The 23,704-nt window shown below is 42.0% G+C and overlaps 1 protein-coding gene across 1 annotated transcript in view; it reads right to left on the bottom strand.

Annotated features, from left to right (window-relative positions):
- The window catches only part of ADGRD1 (adhesion G protein-coupled receptor D1), a 251,344-nt gene that overhangs the window by 111,746 nt on the left and 115,894 nt on the right, over positions 1-23,704 (bottom strand). The window contains exons 14-15 of the mRNA XM_024205752.2: positions 4,657-4,730; positions 2,182-2,305 (exon numbers count right to left, since the gene is read on the bottom strand). Of these exons, the coding sequence (XP_024061520.2) occupies positions 2,182-2,305; positions 4,657-4,730 (198 nt within the window). The remainder of the gene's footprint in view (positions 1-2,181; positions 2,306-4,656; positions 4,731-23,704) is intronic.

Genomic DNA, 23,704 nt, shown 5'->3' with positions numbered 1-23,704 from the left:
GATACATTTTAGCATCAACAAACTAAAAATGTTGAACATGCTTCAAGTAAACTCAAAAACACATCTGAGAGTTGCCCAGCTACAGTTGTTGGGACCCCTGGGGATACAAACCTGTTCACATCTGTGGGAGGTTGTCTGCTGTGCGTGACTTGACTGAGTCTGAATTATGCCCCTACTAACCAAAATAAACATTACAAATAAAATTATATTAGAAATGTGGCTTACTAGGTAGAGCAGGGGAACTGAGAATCAGATTCTTTAGTGCTACATCCAACTCTTTCACTAACTCACTTCCTTCTAGCCTGACGGTTCAGGCACGGGGGTGGGACTCAGGATATTGGGGTTTAACTCCCGGCTCTGTTACAGACCTCCTGTGTAATCTTGGGAGAGTCACTTAATCTCTCTTCATCCCTCAGTTCCCCCTCTGTAACACAGGGATAATAATAGTTTCTTTCTGCCACTCTTTGTTCCTCTGGTCTCTTTTGGTGTCAAACTCTTCATAGCAGGGACCGTCTTTTATTACGTCTATGTACCGCAACTAGCATAGCGATGCCCTGATATCAGCTTGGGCCTCCAGATGCTTCTGTAAATAAACAACTAACTCACTAACTACAGAACTAATAACCACCTCCACAATGACAGCCATGTGACCCTGCACAAGTTATTTAACCCCGCCCCCTATGCCTCATTTCACTCATCCGTTAAATAGCTGTAATAATTCAGGAGTGTTCTGGGGCTTGTATAAGCTCTTTGGCTAAGACACACTAAAAAAAGCAAAGTATTATAGTGACTACCATTCTAGAATCCGATTCTGAATTCTGTGGCATTACACTGAGTTTGTCATTGACTTATTGATAGCAAGATTTGATTAATATTTCTTATAATATTAATATAGCATCTACTCCTGAAAAGATGGCAAGTTACATTATGGATCATCATCCCCTGAAAACCTTTACGTGCGGTTTAGTACTAGAATACTAATTAAAATTCCTTTAAATTGGGTCACTATTTGCCAGTTGATTTGTATTGTGTTTCTGTTAGCAACAAATTCTGTGCTCATGAGTATGTTGTACCCATTCGCAAACCTGCCAGCAGTCTCATGGCAAAGCCACTATCTGAAACAACAGCAAACTCATTATTCATACCAATTAACAGAGAAGTCAGGCATACTACCTCATAGTCAATGCATCAGTGCTATCAAGTCTGACAAAGAACTCTGTATGTCCCACTAGGGATCATATTTCCCGGTAAGCCAATTTCAGAAATAAGGTTAGTGAGGAGACAGATTTGGCCAAGAGAGTCCTCGCCTCGCCAACTGGCATTGGACAAGTTCTGCTGAAACCTTTCAGTAGCATGAGTAGGAAGTAAAAAGCCTATCCCCCGCTGATAGGAATGGTTGTATATTCACACTGAAAAAAGTATATAATCATGAATTCTTTGAACAAAGAAGTCAAGTAAATACAATGAGCAACTGTAGATAAGGATATTCATCCTCAACTCTTCATCCTTCTCTTTCTCCCAAGCTCTTGATCCCATTCTGTTTCTTCTCAAACCAGACCCAACTTTGCAGATAGGTGGGAAAAGAGCATCATGTGCATCATGGAACATAAATAAAGGGGATGCACTGCTCCCCAGTTACTAGCAGAATACATGTTCGGGGACCAACTGGGAAGCAGAAGAGATTGGGACTTGCTCCAGGCAGGAGTCCCAACTTGTCACATATCCCTGCAGCTGTAAATCCTCCCTGGTCCACCCCATGTGATTCACCACCCCAACTCTAAACAGCCAGGTCTCAGATGTCCTCTGTCTTGAAACTGAATCAAAGAAATTAGAGATGGAAAAGACCTATTTGCTCATCTTTTAGCCTATGCCCCACTTGGGCAGTACAGGAGTGTTCTATGGAGCATGTCTGTAAGTGCTTTCCTGCCCAGTTATTTAAGGACTATAATGCCTGTGGGATGAGAAGTAAGTACAGCACATATTGATTCCTACAGACTGCAGCGTGTTTCATCCTACATCCCATTTCAGTTAGAAAAGAAAAAGTGCGGATGCAAGTGAGATAATAAAGGAAGGCTGAATTTGGATCTCTATCTTCAAAAATGTATTTCATCCCATACAAGCGGTTGAACTGGTTTGTGCTCAGTTTTGACCTCCTAGATTTACTCCTTTGTTTACTCTTACCTTCAGGGGTACCACTTGCATCAGAATGGCAAAGTTGGTGAGGTGGTTACACAGGCAGATTGAATAGTTGAGGTCCCCGCCATCACGCACACAGCCTTCATTAGACCACATGGCAGTTCCATTGCTGCAAAGCACACAGGAAACAGAGAGGGATCCCTATTAAAATTAATTCTCCTGGCACTACTTAGACATGAATTTCATTAAACAGAAGATATATTTTTCTTAAACAAACTCTTTTCTAAACTTTAGCTACCAAGAATCTTCCAGGCAAATATCTGCACAAAGACCAAAGGTTTCCTTTGACAGGTCCATTTATAAACTTTGACAAAGTAGTTGTAATACTAAATATGCAGGTTAAGTCTACATTTCTGCTACAAATTTAAAGATCATTTTAAAGGGGAAAGAAATAATCCTATGCAGCTACCAGTAGAAAAAATGAAGCACGTCACAACAGCTTTTCAATGTAACTTTCAAACAGTAAAATACTCCAGAAAGATACGACACAAGAAAGAAAAGAGCTGCCTAGAACTCAATTGGTTGCATGGTATTCTTTATCAGAGCATTGAAATTCGTGTGCTGACCATGGAAGTTAGTAATCAACATTCATATTATCCAGGACCCTAATTATATCTAAATGCTCTCAGCACTGATGCTCCAATTTCAGTACATTAGAAAGTCCAAAGTTACTAACAGTTACCACTGAGATAGAGCAGCTTCTCTTTACACTTAGCACAGGAAATAATTGTGGTTTCTGACATACTGTGGAATAGTAACTGATAGTAAATGCTGACTGTTTAATGATGATGGCAGCAAATCACAGTAAACCATATTGCCTGGTGTGTTTCTAAGCCTGGAATTATGAATGGTTTGCAGCACTCGAAGTGGCAAATGATTATGTGTAGTAAAATATATTAGTCTGGGTGGCAAACAGCTGTGTGTGGTAAAAAAAATACCAACGGCCAGTTTTCTACCAGCCTCACTCTCCTTGAATACTCCCATTGATTTCAGTCGAATTATCCACAACTCAACATTCAAGTAAGCTGGGCAATATCTAGTCTGAAAAAAACTATTGTGGGATAACAACAATATATATATAGAGAGAGAGAGAGAAAGAGAGAGAGAGAAAAAGAGAGAGGGTCAAATTTAGCATTTAGTTACCTATTTTCACTGGATCTATGCCAATTTGCTGGCCCATTGGCTTCAGCGGAGCTATGCTGATATACACACTATAAAGATCTGGCTCATTGACTTCAATACAGCTATGCCAATTTACACTAGCTGAAGACCTGGCCCGTTGACTTCAACAGAGCTACACATCATTATACCAGCTGGGGATCTGTATCGATATTGTTCCTATTATACAAATGCCAAATGACTCCTTTTATTGGAGTAATCATACATCTGAGAAAGAGAGTGTATTGACGTAAATAAACCTCTCATTTAGGGAGGAGGGATTTTCACTATAGTCTTTCATCCTCAGGCAAGGCCTCCAGGGCCTAATCCCCCAGAGCACACGCTGTGGGAATGATGTCCTGAAGCATATTGACTAGTTTTAGTAAAACATGTTTCTAATTTATTATAATGTGTAAGTAAGCGCACAAGCTAGTGACTACAAACAGCTGGGACAGCTCAATGTAATAACGATAAAATTTTAATAAAACCATTACACTGATCTTGCCCAAATGCAAGTTGGAGAGGAGGTATCACAAAATTGTGTGCTGTTGCTGCACTGAGTAGTGCTTGGAATGCTATCGCTCAAAAATGTGTCAGTCCCTGCTCAGGTCTCATTTTGACTTGTTTCACAATTAATTCAGTATCAACAGCATGTTTAGAAATCACAAATGCATCAGATAGACTATTCCTGGCTACCCAAAGGTAGCAGAAAAACAGCCACTGTTTGTGGATATTTGCTGTTTACACCGTACAACTTAAGGTGATATTTATTTATACTTTTGCCCTGCTTTGCATTCAGTGGCATTTAATTTCATCATTGAATATGTACCAGACATGACTCACTGCTCTGAAATACATACCACACACCTCATTCTGATCTCATGTGTACCCAATGGGAATCAGGAGGAACTCCAGTGGAAACAATTACTTCAGCAGAAGTATGCCGATTTACAACACCCATGTTTCCGGACAAACTGATGCTTGCAAAAGACCAATACAAGTGCAACCAGAATCAATCCTATGTGCTCATCTCAACATTTTTCATTCTCTCAATAATCTGCTTTATCCCGAAATCAGTGAATAGAATGAGAACTTCCCCACCTACAGTAAGAGGAAGCTGTTTTCTCTTCCTATGAAGCTGTTTTTGTGGTAAACCCTGTGGTTTCATTGCTTTAATAATTCCCATGAACACAAGAAAAAGGGAATATTTGTCAGGTCTGGCATGCACTGACTATGTTGCATTTGCCATAAGTAACCAGTAACAATACATCTAAGAAAGACATTTAGAAGCACTTAACATACCTATAGTCCAGAAATGCACAATACAGGTTAACTTTGTTGCTTTCATTCACTGCTTGGCTGTACTGCTGAGGAGTCTGAAAGGTAAAAAAAAAATACACATCCTGAAGAAGAAAAATAAAAAAAAGAGATGCCAACATTAAAAAGGCCAAATTCTGTTCTCTGTTTAACCAGTGTCAGTCATGATTATTCCATTGACTTCAGCAGAATTATTACAGATTAACACCAGAGAAACTGAAAGCAGACTGTAGCCAATTATATTTGAGTCTTTCTGCTACACACATAGGCCCCAACCATGCAAAGATTTACATACATGCTAACTTTATGCACCATGAATAGATCCATTGGGTGAAATCCTAATCCCACTCAAGTCAATGGCAAAATTCCCATTGACGTCAATGGGGCCATCATTCCACCCATTGACTTCAATAAGACCACTCACTGTGCGTAAAGTTAAGTATGCGTGTTAGTCTTTGCAAATTTAGGACCTTATTCTTCAACATACCTTTTGGATAACTGACAAGAAAGCCAAACGTAACAAAAATTGACATTTTAGGATCAATCTCACTGACGTACACTACAGTGATCAGCAAGCATTTTCTTTTCAGAAGGGTAATTATTACTACACATATAAGCAAACTAAAAAAGCAATACCAGCCTCCAAGTTTTGCTTTTAAGTGAGTTTGGCATTTATACAGGGCCTTAATTCTCATCTCCTGCAAACAGATTAGTTGCTGTCTCAATCCTCTCCATTCAGAAAGGCTTGGGGCCACATTCTCTACTCTGTTACACCAGTGTAACTCCATTCAGCTGAAGTGGAGTAGAGAATCAGGCAAAATATCCTACCCAGAAGGATTTCAAAAGCCTGTTCCATCCTCTCCTTTTGACACTGATACACTAACATCCACCTGCATCCAGAGCCACATTAATGACATTCAGCACTGCAGTTATGCATTGGACCCCATCTCAGGATTATTTTTCATTTCAGGACTCATCACCATTAAAAAAAATGACTGGCAAATTACCAACCCTCAGATCATTACAACAGAAGGCCGATAGTGCTATCAGGACAGAAAATAAGCAAGTGCTGCTCTCCTTGTTCAGCATTTAAAAGAAATTTACAGAGAGCTAAAACTAAAGTTCATACAAGAAAGTTGCATCAGAGATTTCTGTCTTCTCTCCCACAAGACCAACCATGAAGTGTCAGGCACAGGGCAACAAAGTTACCTCCTCACTAGCTGATAAAGAATTTCCTGTCTCAGCCAGGAGAGAGAGAGCTGAATTTCCACACACTTCCACACAGCTTCCAAATTTCCACCCAACAGATAAGCTCCATTACCAAATTGCTCTTGCCCCACATTTTCTGTTCTTTTGGAGAACTTTAAAGGAACCTTCCTTTCTGTTTGAAAGATGCCTACTGTGCTCTCCAGTGATTTGATGGGTCCTAAATACAATGATTCCTCTAAGTTAATGCCAAGGTAGGCAAAGAACCACAGTCGAGGAGTAAAGTGCTATATAAATGCTAGAGGTTATTATTAATGGCACTCAAGAGGCCACTATGCCAGCAGCGGTCATCAAAAAATAGTGTGCAGATAGAGACTAGGTGGCTTAAAAAAATAAAAGATTTGCTATAACTGCAGATAAGATCAGACAATAACAATCATCATCTCTTTGTAAGATGCAAGTCTCTGCTATTAAAACAATAATCTATCTGACCTGTAAAAGGTTGGTTACAACAGGGAGAAAGTTCTCAACTGCATACATCAATTTTCAATAACTCCCCATCCAGAAAAATAAATAACCACCAATCCATGAAAAGCAATTTGACTTGCGTTTCAATAATCTATTTCTTAAGTGTAACTGAGTGCGATGACTTAGATCGTGACCTGGATCCTGTGGCAGTAAGAATATTTGATTTAATAACATTGATATCAGAAAGTTTAATATGCAAGCAGGCTTTTTTGTTAACATATTAAGTCACTTGAGTGTTGATAAAAACTTGTGAAAGGGAAGTTCGTACAGATCCCAATGGCTTGGAGGGAGCATCCTGGCACACCAGAAACCTCCGTTCTGGAAATGAGAGATTCCTGGGACTCTGATACACGATGCAGCTGGCATTCTAGGACCTTTGTCAGAGTGTGACAGTCGAGTGTCTGCTCTATAAGCAACTAGGCATATTAATTTATGGAGAAACATTAGGACTGGTCTTGAAAATGGTCAGCTGTCTTCTCTTCTGGTCAGAATGAGTGCTGCAAGGCTGTCTTACCTTCTAGAGCGGGGTTACTCAACCTCTGGGTCAGGACCCAAAATTAGGTCACCAGAATGTTTCAAAGGGTCACATGACAGCTTCTGTGGCTCCTGTCCCACAGGGCTGGCTGGGCTTGCCTCCCTGCTCTAGTCACTGCAACCTCTGGGGTCCCACTCAGATTTGGCCCAGCTGTCATGATGAAGGGAGTCCAGGTAGGCCAAATTTGAGCGAGTGGCACTAAAGCCCCATAAGCCAGGTCACAACTCCACTCACACAAATTTGCTCCAGTCAGGGCCAAACCTGAGCAGCATTGCAACCCCGGAGGTTGCAACACCCAGAGCAGAGAGCCAAGCCCAGGCAGTCCCACAGCACAGGAGCTGCAGCAGCTGCCACTGTGGGGTGAGTGTCAGGCAGGATCCAACCCTCCCAGGGGGCAGGACCCAACCAAAACCACCCCAAGGCCTCTATCCCCAGACTATTTACTGGGTCACAACAGGCCATAAACATTTACAAATGGGTCCTGAGCCCAAAAAGGTTGAGAACCAGAGTTCTAGAGACAGGGAGTGCAAGTAGCATGAAGAATGGTTCCTTTAAAGTGAAATCATGGATGAAGTGAGGGTTTAGGTCATCTGCACTGATCTTTGTGGTGAGGACAGGTTTAGCAAAGGAAGCCATACTGCAAGAAGATCTAGCATGCAAAAGCAACATACAATAACTCATACATGTGCATTCATGGATAGGATGAGCACTAAGTGGAAGCATTAAGAAAAAGCCAATGAGTATCAGACTTTGGGCTAGACAGTCCTTGGCCTTTAGATTTTGTATTGGAAAGAATGCAATAAGACTTTCCACCTTGTGCCCATGTGTAACGGCCAAGGATATCACAGTCTTTTTACATGTGGGGGGAGTGTAAGAGTTGCTCCCTCTTAAATAACCCCAAAAGAGCACGGAGGAGGAGAGTGAATGGTCATGGCAGTGGCTGTGTGTAGAGAGGGACACACCTTGCATCACCCAAAAGGATAGTGCAGCAGTTGTGTGTCGTTTCTGTGCCAGGCAGCTCAGGGAGGGACTGTGCCTCACAGGAAACAATCCCTCTGCAAGTGTGGCCTGGAGCAGTGTAGATGTACAGCATCCCTAACATGAGTCAGTGGCCCTTAGTCTTTTGGTGATAAGACCTTACCCACAACTAAGTCACAAAAAACATTGCATCTGTGGAGATGGCTTGGAGGGAGGAGGAGGAGGCGGAGGCGGAGGTCTAGGGTAATTAGAACTCTAGGAGGTAGGCATGAGGCTTAGGTTATTGGGGGGCAGGCTAGAAGTGAGGCTAACATGAATGCTGAGTGCCTTCTGGAAAATGTGTTTGCAGAAGACCTCAGTACTACACAACTGCAAAAGAATAGAGCCAGCCAGCTGTCTGCTTTGGAGAATTGCCAACGAAGGGGAGCCAACCAAGGGGAAGGGAGAGCCTTTGTGAGAATAAGTTTCTCTTTTTTTTCCTCTTTATTTTGAAGAGCAAACACATACCAAGCTGAGTTGTTGTGGCCACAAAGCAAGGAGGAGACAGCCTCCCCCTTCTGTACTTTTACTCCTGTATTAAAGAAAGGAACTTAGTGGGCCTGATCCTCAGCTGGTGTAAATAGGGATACCTCAACCCAAGCATACTGAGCTAGGTGATCAGCTGGTGTAACTGGGTGTAGCTCCCTGCAGTTTTAATGGACCTGTGCCCATTTACACCAACGAAATATCTGGCCCATTAAGGTCCCTTTGGAGTTCACTCATCCCTGCTTACAAAGCACAGCATTTCCTCCAGTTTGCGGATTTCCTGTGTTCCTCACAACCTTCTCATCTGTCACCAGTACATACACATGACCACTTCCTTCTCCTCCATATAACCACCTGTAATAACATTTTCCTTCACATTCTTTCTATTGCCCAGAAAAATAGGAATCTCAGACCGCACGTATCCACCCATTGCACCAACAGCGCAACAAAGAGTTCAGAATAATCATCCAGTCATCGGCGGGCTATGTTCTTTCCAGATGAGAGATATTTTAGAGCTGAGAGATGCGCAGTGTATCAGCATCTGGGCTGAGACCACCAAGCTAATTGGATTTACAACATATTTGACTGATTCACCCTTAGAAATAAGATGTGCACATCCTGGAAAAATTAGATCCTCCCATTGAAATGTTTGTAGGGTCTCTTCTACAGTTGAGATTAATTTACTAAACACTAGGACTTAAAGTTCAGCTCATGTAAATCAGCACAGCTCCATTGGCATTGATGCAACTATTACGCCAATGCATACCAACTGAGTTTCTAGGCCTAATGGATTTTAATATGCTAATGAAAAAGTTTGGCGAGGTCGTCAACATTAACATTTCCTCAACCCATTTCTTAAGACTACAAACATCGGTTTAAAAAATCCTAGGACACAGCCACGCATTGAAGCCTGTGACAGAAAAGTAACAGAAGGAAAAAGAAAACCTGATAATGAATTATTAGAAACTACAAAAACATCTGGAATTAGAACAGCTTGCCATAATATTGAACATAGATTGTTTTCAAATTTCCCTTTGCCTGAGGTAAGAACCAGTCAACACATCACATTTCCACCAGAAGTTCTGCTCATAAAATGCTATACCAGTGGCCTTGCCTGGTTCCCTGAATTCCACATTTAGCAGCTGCTGTATCAGGAGGGCAACATGCACAAATTGAAAAGTGATGACAAGATGTGTGGGTAGTGGAATGGAAAACATCTTATCAGTGTTCTGTACCAGCCAGTGTCTCAGGTTGGAAAGGAAGAAAAAAAGGAGGGGATGGGGGCAAGGGGCTAGCACTCTAAATTCTCCTGTTTAGTTATTAGCCCTAGCAGTCTGTGTTTGATGAGTTCTGGGTGTGCCAGCATTAAATATTCTGCCTTATCCCTTTACATAAGAAGCATCCATTTAACAACAGCTCAGTCACCTTTCCTGTAGTGCTGAACCAGGGGTTGCCTCAGGGCTGGAAAGGAAACATCTAGTCATTTACATATATTGACTCCCAATTCACTGTCTTGGGGGTTCTCAAACTAAGATCTGTGGAGCACTGTAGGTCCACAGAGCACTTGCTTGTTGCCTGCAGGGAAGTGACTTGCATAAGCATGACAATATTATTGTTGCCTTGTGCTCTTGTCCCTCTCAATATGTTTGTTTAACCCACTCAGATTGTAAACTCCTTAGGGCAGGGACTGTCTCTTTACTGCATGTACAAGATCTAGCTCAATGGGGCTGCAATCCCAGATTGGGGCATCTAGGCATGACTGTGAAACTAACCATAAACAAGAAAGGTCACATGGTCCTAGCTCTCCTTCTTCTTTCCAGATGCTCAACATCATGAAAAGTCAGATAAAATAATACATTAGTAGCCAGTTGTTCCAACAGAGCTCAGCACCCAGCAACTCCCATCATCCTCAATGAGAGCTTCTAGGTCCCAATCACTTCTGAGCATGGAAAATGGCTGTAGCCTAAAGGTTAAAAATTCCTTGCTCTGAAATCACTCCAAATGCAGATTTGGTTTTGGTTAGTCATGGTAGGGTTTCCAACTCACTTTTCAAATGTTATAGCCAAGAACCTCCCACCCAAAGATGAAACTTATATGAGTTTGTGTCACTCTGAGCACTTCACACAACACAGCGTCAGGTAACGAGGGAAAAGAAAATGATAGTTAAGTCAAAAACACCTTGAAAATAATTGATTTGCAATAGCGATCCACCAAATACTTTCTCATAGTGGAAGTATCTGAATATCTGCAGGGTAGGAAGGAAATTGTGGGGAAGTGATGTTGGAAGTTGGATAATGTGTGTAGCCATGCACATAATAATTAGCTCTTTTCTCTGCTGACATTACCTAACTTATCCTCTCAACACCCTTGCAGATTTTATCCCCATTTGACAGACAGGAAAATTGTGGTAGAGAATTTAAGGCCCCAACCCTGAAAACATTTATGTATGGGTTTAACTTTCATTAGTCCCATTGACTTCAATCTGAGATTATTCACTTATTTAGAATTAAAAACCTGCATAAATGCTGGAAGGTCTGGGGGCCAAGTGGCCAGTCCAAAGCCAGTCAGAACTCAGGAATTCCTGGCTCAAAGTACCCTGCCCAGATCACTAAACCACACCTGTCTCTCTAATATGCACCTCTGAGCATGGTGGGAGCTGACATTGCTCTCTGTCATTCCTTACACTCTCAACATCTAAAAACTTGTTATTTCTCCTTTCCCCACCCCCTTTCTCTCCTGGGCTTGTGAGCATGAAGAGTATTTTGCAGATACTTGCTAACAACAGGTACTTCTGTGCCAAAGTCTCCCGGCTTAGAAGCCAAAACTACTCGGGACCCAATACTGCAGTGCGAAAATCATGCCAAGTTCCCATTGACTTCAGTGTGGATTGATAATACTCACACTATTGTTGTAAATCATGGTAATAAATGAGAGATGCAGAAGCACTGGACAGTAGCCATAACTAGAAGTAGATTCATCTTCGTGAGAAATTTACAAAGCTGACTTCAATGAGAGTTTTTGTACAAATAGGAACTGCAGGATAAGGAACAATAGAAATGCAACGTGGTCAGCAACCTAGAGTTATATCAGCAGACATGATATCTGAAAGTTTTTCATGCAAATCCAGGGCAAATTGGCCAGATCCTGCAGTCCTTACTCACATGAGTAATGCTGCTGAATACTGATTGGGCCCAGTATCTGTACCAAAATGCTCCCTCTGAAGTCTGATCAAACTATTTCTCAGACAGTACACTTACCTTGAGGCAGAAATCTACCCAGAAAAATGACAATTAAAAAAAAAATCAATAGATCTGCTCCCTTTGTGTATTTAGTAACACATAGGTGAAGATTTCAAAAATCAGTGCTGAAGGTTGGGCTATTAAATCCATATTTAGGCACTGACTTCAGTGGATGCTCAGCATTTTTGAAAATCAGGCCACTATTTAGATGGCTAAAGATGGATTTAGAAACCAAACTGTAGGCACTGCCTTGTGAAAATCTTGCTCACCATTACCAAAACACACGCTGCTATCTGTTTTTTTATTCCTTTGGCTTTACAGAGTTATCTCAGCTTAAGAGAGAGCAAGCTAGCCTTTATCCTTGTGCATTATCAACACAATTGTTCACTAAGGGCCGAATCCAAACATCATTCTGGGATGCATCAGCAGGAGTATTGTAGGCAAGAAAGAAGTAACTCTTCCACTCTACTCTGCGCTGAAGAGGCCTCAACTGGAGTATTGAGTCCAGTTCTGGGAGCCATATTTCAGGAACGTGTGGACAAACTGGAAAAAGTCCAGAAGAGAGCAACAAAAATGATTAAAGGTCTAGAAAAACATGACCTATAAGGAAAGATTGAAAAAATTGGGTTGGTTTAGTCTGGAGAAGAGAAGACTGAGGGGGGACATAAGAACTGTTTTCAAGCACAAGGACAAGAAGCAAAGGGCTTAAATTAAAGCAAGGGAGGTTTAGGTTGGACATTAGGAAACATTTCCTAACTGTCTGGATAGTTAAGCACCGGAACAAATTGCCTAGGGAGGTTGTGGAATCTCCGTCATTTGAAGAACAGGTTAGACGAACACCTATCAGGAATGGTTTAATTATTACTTAGGGCTTTTCTACATTGGCAAGTTTCTGCGCAATAAAGCAGCTTTTTGCACTCAACTGCAGCAGTGTGTGCATGGCTGAGCCACTTTGTGCACAGAAACTCCTCAGTTGCAGCGCTGCTAAAACTCACCTGGACAAGAGTCATAAGGCTATTTGCGCAGAGGCTCCAGCACTCTTTTGCCAGTTTAGACACTTGATTGCTTTCTGGGCTGTAATTGGCCTCCGGAGCTGTCCCATAATGCCTCAAGTGACCGCTCTGCTCATTGTTTTGAACTTGGGTGCCCTGAAGACATGCACCCCTCCCCTTTCAAAGCACACAGAGGCAGGTGTCTGTGTGTGTGTGTGTGTGTGTGCACGTGTATGAGAGAGAGAGAGAGAGAAAGAGAGAAAGATTGCTGTGCAGAGACCCCAGGAAGGGAGGTGGAGGCTGATGTTGGGGTTTCCCCCTCCCCCTGCCTCAGGACCGGTTGCTTCCTGCCACTGTCTGAACTTACAAGACAGCATGCTGACTCACTCTCTGTCCCCCAAAACACACTGTCTCCCCCCCCATACACACACACACTCCCTGTCACACACTCACCCCCCACTTCAGTTGAAAAGCATCTGGCAATGTAGTAGGATGCCCATGGAATAATGGGATTGGGAAACCTGCATCATGTGACGCTGTGTCTGCCCCATGAGGCACTGCAAACCCTTCCCAAAGCACCCTGCAGCCAGTTGCACAGTGGGATAGCTACCACAATGCACTGCTGTCTTTGCCGTCGCAAGAGCTGCTAATGTGGATGCTCTCCAGCATCACAAGGAGCACAGTGTGGACACGCAACAGCTGTTTAATTCCAGCGTTTTAATAAAAGTGGTATAATTTGTGGCGCAGAAACCTGCCAGTGTAGACATATCCTCAATCTTGCCTTGAGTGCAAGGGACTGGACTAGGTGACCTATTAAGGTCCCTTCAAGTCCCACACTTCTATGATTCTCAAAACCATTGACGCCAATGGGAGTCTTTTCATTGTCTTCAATTAGATTTTGGATTAGGCCCTAATCTCCAATAAATTACACCTGTGCAAAACTAATGACAGCAATCAGATTGTAAAAATGCCATCGAGGGAATAATTTAGCCTGCAGAACCTTTAGGCTTGAGATAAAAAGAATCCAGCTTGACTGTCACAGCCCATGGCAAATCTGCAGGGATGGCAGCTAGGAACAAAAAGAAACCCTTCTTTTTACTTGTGAACACAACAATAAACATGGAACCCAATGAGGCTCTTTTTTTACTGCCACTTTTCCCAGAATTAAACTACCCTTTAAACCTTTCACACTGCAATCATTTTTAGCATCTCAAAGTTACATGGGCCATGCAGAAATAAGTCGTCATTTTTGTTCCAAAGAATCCCCTAAATATACCCTAAACCTGGCGATGTTCAGAACTCAGATCCAAATCCCATTTGTTTACCCTGGGCCCATCGCTGCTTTCCTATTATACAGCCCTGGCTCTCCCAAGAAGGCACCATGTGGGATTCTACTTGTCGAGGTTAAGTTTTAATGTAACCTCATGTTATGTTTATTATTGTGGTTTGCAACAAAGTTGCTTACATTATTGAGTACTCTCCATAGCAGGGTTGAAAACAACTAGTTTTTAAACAAGACAAATATTTATAAAGTTGACTGTGCATCATATACAGCAGCCTTGCAAAATTCCACTCATCTGATTGCCTAGAACACATCTTTTTTTAAAAAAAAAATTACGGGAAAGTGAAATATCAATTGTTTTTCATCATTCTGACCAGACCACGAGCAAGAAAGTGGATTTTGTGTGCATGCGGTACATATTCATGATGACTTTGCAAAACTGTTAGATTGCTAGTGAGAGAGTTGAAGCAATGTGATTTTTTTTGTTGATATTCACTTTCTGCTGCTCCACATTATTATATAAAAATGCAACATTTCATAACATGAAAAACAAATGTTGGTTTGCATTTATTTATTTCTCCCCTCCTGTTTGTTTTCCTTAACTCATGGAATCTGCAGCATTACTAAATGGGATCAGTTGGTTTGAACAAAATCAAGAAGCCTGTTCAAAAAAGGACGCATTACCTAACCCTACAAAAATCATAATGAAAGAGGTAAATGACTGACTCTTTTCCCCCCCCACCCCCATGTTATTTCAGAATGGTTCTCTTTTGCAATACATCTATCCACTCCCACAGTAGTTCTCTGCAGCAGGAAGTAAATGTGGTGACAAGTGCTGTGACAGGGAGCAGAAGGCATAATCCCATACAGTGATGTTCAGAGCTGAGTGGAGACATTTTAAAAATACTTTTCCTATTAGCTAATATCGCTACAAGCCTTGGTCTCCAAAACAGAACTTTGATTTTTTCCTTCTTATGGAATTTTGCTAGAAGAGAAACATTTGCATCAAAAGAGAACCATGTGAGCCACTCAGAGTTAACATTTAAACTGCTCTTGGGTCTTCAAAGTGCGGAGTAAACTGGCTGATTTTCACAGTCCCTCTGGGAAGAGAATGTAAACACTTTGCTTGAGCAAGTCAGTGACAGAATTGGGATGAGAACTCAGAACTTGCTAAGTGCCAGTCTTCTGTTTAGTCCACTTTGCCATGCAGCCATGTTAGAAGCCCCTCAGGTGTTCCCGATTTCAGTGGGAGTTGAAGGCACTCAAGCCCATTGTAAACTCAGGCCCTGGGCACCCAAATCTCCAACAAGAAAGCCCCCCTGAGATTTTCAATAACAAAAGCTCCCAATGTTCTCAGTCAAAACAAATACACAGCTTGTCATTGGCTTTTAAACTCCTTGCATCTCTAGTTAAACCCATGAATCAGGCTTTACTGGGTAATTTGGGGCATTATGCTGCATTCCAGTGGATGACTCCAGAATTCATGTATTTTTGTACTACGTGTTACGAAACTGAAAGGGAGCTCAGCCCACCTGACAGGACAGCATCACAATAATGAGACGTTCCACTGAGATCGAGAGTAACAGGAAGCTACAACAAGAAGCAGCAAATGCAACTTGCATTGGCACTTTTGTGTTTTACCAGCTTCCTGCCAATAAAATTCAGCAGGTTGGATCAGAAAAAACATTTGTTCACAAGATTGAAAGCCATAATTATAACAAGAATCAGTCAATATGTATTATCTGTGGAGCTTCACAGCATGGTGGGTAACTTGCCAACAAGAAGGCATTGTCCTTTTCCCCAAAGAGATTCCATTCAAAGAATCAGCAAGTGCTTCCCCTTCTCAGTACACAACAGGAAGAAGAGAAGACACGAGGAGCCCCCTCCTTGTTCCTTTGTACAAGGACCAAGCAAAATCTTGGTCCTGCCATTCAAGGAGCACGAGGACTCTGACAGCGTAGAGCTCTGAATAATTAAAACTCCACCTGCCCTGAAGTCTCTCTCTTTAATAGGCACTCAGTGATATTCAATAGCATTTGCCCTGGGAACTTTAGGACTACAGGGCTGCCAGTGCTAGATACCCAGAAATGAGCAGGGAAGGATGGAACCAGAGCAGAACAAGAGCACGGTACCATCTGAAGGGAGTGTGTACTGCACCCTTTCAAAGAGCAGAAGGACCCCTGCTGCACAGTAGACTTCCCAGAGCCCCATTAGGAATCCCATCTGACTCAGCAAGGGTTTGCACAAGGTTTCCTGCTGAAGCGCATTCCTGTCATTCCCCTCAGTGTGAGCAGTGGCTTAACGGCACAATCTTAGCCTCGTTAGACAGCATAAAGGTGAAGGGTGTTAAATGGGCTATGGATATAGCAAGAGTCTGGTGATTTACACAGGCCTGGTCTACTCTTAAAAATTAGACCAACCTAGCTACACCATCAGGGCTGTTAAAAATGTGCCCTGAATGCTGTAGCTAGATCGACCTCACCGCAGGTATAGATGCAGCTAGGTTGGTGGAAGAATTTGTCAATCAACCTACCTCCGGCCTCTCTGAGAGATGGAAAAACCCTTTCCATCGATGTAGGAAGCATCTACACTGCAGTGCCATAGCTTTGCCACTGCAGTTTAGACATGCCTCTAGGGGACTGTCTTTTTGTTCTGTGTTTGTACAGCACATTGGCCCCATGGGGTCTTCAACTATCACGATGCAAATAATAAATAATAATAATGAGGAAGTGTTGAGATTTAGGGTGAGATTCAGCTTCCACTGAAGTCAAGGGGAGTCCTTCCATCAGCTCCATTCTGGATCAGTCCCATAGTGCATATCCTGCAAACTCCAGGATTTTGCAGAGTTTTGAAACAGTTCATATTTACATATTTATATTAATCTCCTTGGCTAACACTTTTGTACGAGGGGAGGTGTATATTTAATAGACCTTTTGAAAGAATTGTATTTTAAGGAGGGACTTAGGGAGGAGGCATAATAGACCAGGTCAGAGACAGGGTACCAAGCCTAATAGTAAACATTTACTATTCCTTATACTTGTTGCTAACGTTATTTTTTTATGGGATTAGATTTATATGGTAGCTTTTTCCATCCTCATTAAATTCCTGACCATGAGAATGGTGCCTCTGAAATGTAATACCTCACATATTCTGTGAATTATAACGGTGGACCTTTTTTTTTTTTTACTTTTGACCTTTCAGTGATTACGTCCCTTGACTGGCCAGTCATCCTTTATCCTTTTCCCGGCTCAGCTAATCTCTGGAGAATGGGTGGGATAGCCAGTCAATGGAAGGCACACAGTGTAAATAATGACAGAGTATAAAAAGCATTCCAATTTGTCATATTTCGTGACAAAGGTTCTCAGAAGGGTGCAACAAAATCACTGCCATGAAAAGGTGTTGTAACAAGACTAGAAAATGCTGCACACAAACTTATTCTTGAAGCTCAAGATATTCAAGATATGCTGGTGTATCAGGGCACATTTTTATATCAACTCATCAAAGCAGCATAGTCCACTGGACTGGGAATCGGGAGACCTGAGTTCTATTCTTGGCTCTCCTACTGACCTGTTGTGTGACCCTGGGCAGGTCATTACAGGGCAGGGACTGTCTCTTACTATATGTTTGTGCTGGGGTCTCTAATAATGTTAATATCGGGCCTGATCCTGTAACCCTTATTCTTGTGAGTAGTCATTCATATAAGTAGCACACTGAAATACAAGGAGTTACTGTATTCATGGAGGTAAATCATCCCTCAGTCTCCATGCCAATGCAGCAGCATAAGCCAGACTCAGAGCTCCTTTTAAGGCCCCATATGGGCTACCCAGATCTTTGGTGCAGGCACACAAGTAAAATAAGGTGCTTTCTGCTCACTACTGTCACATCCACTCTGCGCCAGAGCAGATGGATGCAGTCTTGACCAGTGGTGGGCAACATGTGGCCTGTGGGCTGCATGCGGCCCATCAGGGTAATCTGCTTGTGGGCCGCGAGACATTTTGCTGACGTCGACCATCCGCAGACACGGCCCCCCGCAGCTCACAGTGCCCGCGGTTCGCCATTCCCAGCCAATGGGAGCTGCGGATGGCCAGCAAAACGTCTCGCAGCCCGCAATCAGATTACCCAGATGGGCTGCATGCAGCCCACAGGCCACAGGTTGCCCACCACTGTCTTGACTCTGTCCCTTAATTTCACTAGCCAGAACTAAGCAGAATTGGGTAAGGTTAGTAATTTTCTGCTGGCATAGTCCAGCAGCAGATTACTACCTCCATGGTAGCAGTGAGTCGAAAATCCTTCACTCAGAAGCTTCTTGGCCAGCACAGCACCGTACTCTGAGCTGAGTCTTTGGGGCACAATCTAGTTCATAGAACTACAGCATGGAACGAGAGAGGACTTTATCTCTGGAGGGTTTGGCATCTTTCAGATCTTGATCTCCTGATCGCTTATTAGCTTTGATGTCCCAGCTCCTCAAAAGTATTTAGGCACCTAACCCCCATTGATTTTCCACTGAAATCCTGGTGGATGAGAGGATCTGGACCAATGGGAGTGCATGCTCCTGCGTGAGTCTTCACAGGATGGGGCCCAAAACTTTCCAATGTTTTCAGTTTTACTCTCCATGGCTGGAAAAAAAAAAATCTACATTTACATTTTTCTTCTGCTAATTTTTATGTCTCCTCAACCCCGAGTTTTATCCTCAACCCTCAACCCCGAGTTTTTTCTTTTATCCTACCCCACAAAAGGGGCTGAAACTACACACACCTATTTTGTTTAGCATCAGACGTAAGTTATAGAACCTTGTAGTGTGTCAAAACAATTTGATTTGTGCATCAGCAACATCCAATGAGGTCAGAACCAGTCTGAAAATAGCATTTGTCTGTCAGCTTCAGCTACACCGGTGAATTGAAGGGGCCTGAACCATTGGGCCAGACCCTCAACTTGTATAAATCACTAAATGGAAGGCAATGGAGCTACACCACTTTGTGCCAGCTGAGAATCTGGCCACAGTTTTGTGGGGACTCCACAAACATAGTGAATATTGAGGGTTTTATATATATATATATATATATATATATAAAATCACTGCTGTTGTAATACATTAAAAATAGCAACATAGATATTTAAGGCCACATTCTTGCTAATGGTGTAGCTGCTTTGCTGTGCCAGAATGGCACAAAGGGTCCCGTGAAGCTGGCATAATCAGTTCTACACCAACCCTTCCTGCACCCACTGCCCTCCTGGTGTAGCAGGCATTCCAGGGGCTGGAGGGGACATGGTCAGAGTGCTCTGTATTCCATTCCACATCTGGGACGTTACAACCTGACCTTAAGCCACTTTTTCTCATCAAGCAGAGGCCTGGCTCAACTGAGCATCTAAGCCTTTGAATTTACAGCATATGATTCCTCTCACTGTAATCAGACTATAACAGTTTTAAAGCAAGTCAAATATTCAGCCCCAAATCCTTGATGATGTATTTTAAAACTAACTCTGTGCAACAGCGCTCCTTGTAAAACAACCTGAAGCTGACGTGACTCTCAGATCCCAGACTGAAATCCTGGGAGCAGTCACACAGCCCATCATGGAGCTACTCTTCCCCTCTCCCCCCGCCACCCTCCCAAATCTATAGCAGCCTTTAAGTCTTTTACTATTTTACAAGATGTGGACAAATTGGAGAAAGTCCAGAGAAGCGCTTTCCCTCTCTTTCTTCAGTAAAGGCCTAAGTGTACATCTGAACATCAGCTGTACAAAATGCAGAGCCAAACACACACAAAGCCCACTACAACAAATTCCAGATAAACCCAGGAAGAAAAACAACCCACTGATAAAGGATTATTGTCTGCTGGTCTACATGAAGGCTTCTTGTGCCATAAATACTAACATGTCCAACATTACTCAGTCCCCATTTCACTCTGTTTGTCCGTAACTCAATTTTTCCATGTGATTCCTGAAATCAATGACAGGTCCCTCTGGAAACTGATCTAATGGTTTGAGGAATGTAGCTATGGTAATTAGGGCTTGGCAAGTTTTTCTATTAAAACTCCAGGCTCTCTTGTCAGATTACTTAGCACAACAATTTTAAATAGGCAAGGGCTGAGCAATGTTATGTTCCTCCTTAATTTGAAAAGTGTTTCACTGCCTCCCCCCTTTTCACTGCAGTGAAAGTCGGTGTTTAGTAATCTGGACTTTAAAGCATCTCAACAAAATGCAATAGCCAGTAGTTAAGCAATATATCAGAGTGCCACATTCCCAAAAGTTCTTGTGGCAAGTCGCACTGCGTATCACATTAGCATTTTTCTTTTAAGGAAAATGCATAATATAAAGGAAACCACGGAAAATACTTTCAGAGATAATTAAACTGCAATTATAGTCAAACAGCCATGGCTGACTGCACAATTTAATTTGCTAAAATAATTCATTTTACTCCAATAATTAAAATAAAAAAACCTCTCAGCAGGCTACTTCATAACAGCCAGAACTCCTGCAGGCGGGCTCTCACTGAAATCAATAGCAAAATTCCCAGTGACTTCAGTGGGTACAGGACAAAATCTTTATATTGCACTGTGAGTAAAAATAAGTTTTAAAAAGCCCAATTTTAGGAACACAGGAATTCTACATAAGAATGACCATACTCATATCTTGTCTCCAACAGTAACGGATACCAACTGCTTAAAAAACCCAGAAATCCTGCAGTAGGTAGTTAATGGATAATCTTCCCATAGAGAGTGAAACCCATGTGTCAGTGAAGTCAATGGCAAAACACCCACTGATTTCAAATGGGCCCAGAATTTCACGCAGAGAGAGTTTCCTCCTGACCCCCATTAATTAGGGGCTCTTTTATTCCCTGAAGCATGAGAATTTCTCTCTCTCACAAAATTCTCTTTTTTAACTCACTAGTATGAGTGTGTTCATGTGAATATTTTCATTCAGGGTCACACTTTATATGAAGGGTCCAGTTATAAATACTTTATAAAGGCTAACTAAATGATTAAGATACTTTTAATAAATAATTAATTGTCATGGATTGTTATCAAATCCAACAGGTTGCTTATAACCATGGCTTATAGCATTTGTGACACCTTCTGCTGAGATACTTATAACCATCAATCCACGTCTGTAACATGCTTATATCTAGGCTTGGAAGGTTAGATTTGTATTGGTAAATGACGATTTCATTGTATACACAAACCAACAAAAAAATATTTCCAACTATGATAATCAAAATTTACAGATAGGCAAAGTAAGAAAAATGCTGCCTGAGAACTTATTAGAGCCCAAATCCAGTGTTTTGGACCTTTGAATGAGGCTTGTTGCAAACAGACAAATAGTAAAAACTGGTACGATTTGTTGCTTTAGGGATATTTGCTTTGTATATTTTGACATGTGATGTTGACAATTTTTGTTTTAATGGTTATGAAGCTTTAACTGTTTGAATCTCAACATCTACTGTCATGAAATAATTGTCTGACACCCCCCCCCTTTCAATTTCGTGTACCTGTGAAAATTTACATCGATAATAATCTTTAAAATGCTTAACAATAAACATCAATATTATCTGTCAAAATTATTTTTAAAAAATCAAAATCAGCGAATCCTACTTACATCATTTAGTGCTCATTTATTTACCCTTTATAAATGGAACCTTAATGAAAGTGTGACTCCCCTTCCCTGCCCCAGCTGGTCTCTTTGGGACTACTGTCTCCTATAAGCAAGAGTGCTTGCATGAGTAAAGGTTGCAATCAGTACTCCAAACGTAGGTACTTACAAAAAGACAGAGTAAGAAGAACCACCTTCCTTGATGGACGTATTTATGCTATTTACTATCAGTTTCTCCCCAGAACGTGGATAGTTATTCAAGGAGCTTCAAGTGCAACAGCTCGGACTGCACACAAAAGACAGAGGTCTTTCAAATCTGGAGTTAATGGCAATGACACACAAACCACCTAATAAAACTGTATCTCCAGACTGCAGTTTAATAAGTAGCTACCATGTGCAGTATAACCAGGCTTATACCTGCTAATAAATCAGGAGTTAAAAGCACCTAAGCAAAAAGGCCTGAAGAGAATCAACCCAAGGAGAAGGGATATAATTTAAATCCAATCTACGTGTTTATCTAGTGAACGTTTTTATGACCGACCTCTCACCATGGTCTCTAAGTGCTACACAAAATTAAAGAGCACAAAAGAAATGATTCTTTTCCTCTTGGGTTCAGCTGTGCATGTAACTGTGTGTGTGTCAGGGCCGCCCAGAGGATTCAGGGGGCCTGGAGCAAAGCAATATTGGGGGCCCCTTCCATAAAAAAAATATGCAATACTATAGAATGCTATATTCTCGTGGAGGCCCCTGCGGGGCCCAGGGCAAATTGCCCCACTTGCCCCCCCCCCGGGTGGCCCTGGTGTGTGTAGAGTTTTTGAAGAGTAAATGTATCCTTTTTTTTTTTTTTTTTTTTAAAGGGTTTTAAAAGTAACAGGAACATACCCAACGTCTGTTACTTACTAATAGGACTTTTACTAATGTATTATTAATTTTAAAAATTGCTTTGTAATATAGAGAGGTAACCCTGGCATTATTCAATTATGTAGTTACTGGAACATTTAAAGCCAGATTTTCCCAGCACGTGAATTCGACAGCAAAGAACGCTTCAGGGAATCACCTAAGCACCTCTAGGATTTCCCCAATGCATTTTATATATAACAGTAACATGTTTTTGTTTATTATCTTTCTGCAAAACAAGGTGCTGGGCACACTCGGTGCCCCATCCCTAACCCCAATCAAGAGCACACGTCATCTTATAACACTAGGCAAAGCTTTCAGTTCCTAACTGATTCTCACTGTGTTTCCCCATAGATAACCAGAAACAAACTCCTGCAGATACTATAAAGGTGTTCTATCTACCCAGCCTGATCCAAAGCTCATTTAAGTCAATGGTGTTTTTCTATAGGCTTAAATGAGCTTTGGATCAGGATTCCTATCGCAAAGACAGAAATTCTGCACCACCACCACAAGAGACTGAGATGCTGCGAGGTCTCACTGCTCCAAAATGTTTCTAGTCCAAGAGTCCAGATCTTCTTCCCTGGCACCAGAATCTTTGATGGCACCAAGGCTTGGCCTGTGTAGACAATACATGCTGTAAAGTTTTGCTCTTCCTGGTTCAACTGTTTTTCTAAAGTCTTTATCCTTGATTCATCCAGGTTCAAACACATTGCCCCGCACCAACATAGGCTGCCACAGCCCAGAAAGGGATTCTAACAGGGTCTGTACCACCCTCCTCCCTGGGTGGTTATGTCTGAGACGAAGAGCTTTCACTCCATAGAAGCGCTGCCCACTATTCCTCTTCCCTTCCATAGGCTCTAGCTATGTCTCTTCCCCAAGAAGCACCTCCCACTTTCCAGTGATGGGGAGTTTGCAGCTGCCTTATGCCACCGCAGCCCCTTGCAGGGGCCCTGTGCCTGGCTGATGTGCATTGGCACTGAATCTGGTCCTTGTTTACTACACATCACAGAGGATACAGCTTAGGGCCTGATCCTGCAAACACTTTAGCACATATGTAACCTTTCTCACTTGAGTAGCTCCATTGAAGTCAGCCCATTGTGACTAAAATTACGCACATGCTTCAAAGCTTGCAAGCCCCGAGTATGTAATGTGTTCGATATTTTTTAGTTTGCTGCCAGCCAGGATGTTTAGGGAAAGTCTATGTAGTACGAAGAACAAAATCACAATAGCCTTAGGAGAATACAAAAAGATAAAATAAAGCCAA

This window comes from Terrapene carolina, unplaced genomic scaffold (assembly GCF_002925995.2).
Source record: "Terrapene carolina triunguis isolate 2854851 unplaced genomic scaffold, T_m_triunguis-2.0 Scaffold234, whole genome shotgun sequence".
Classification (NCBI taxonomy): Eukaryota; Metazoa; Chordata; order Testudines; family Emydidae; genus Terrapene; species Terrapene triunguis.
The sequence above is the reverse complement of the archived record's forward strand: the minus strand, read 5'-3'. Positions and strand labels throughout refer to the sequence as shown.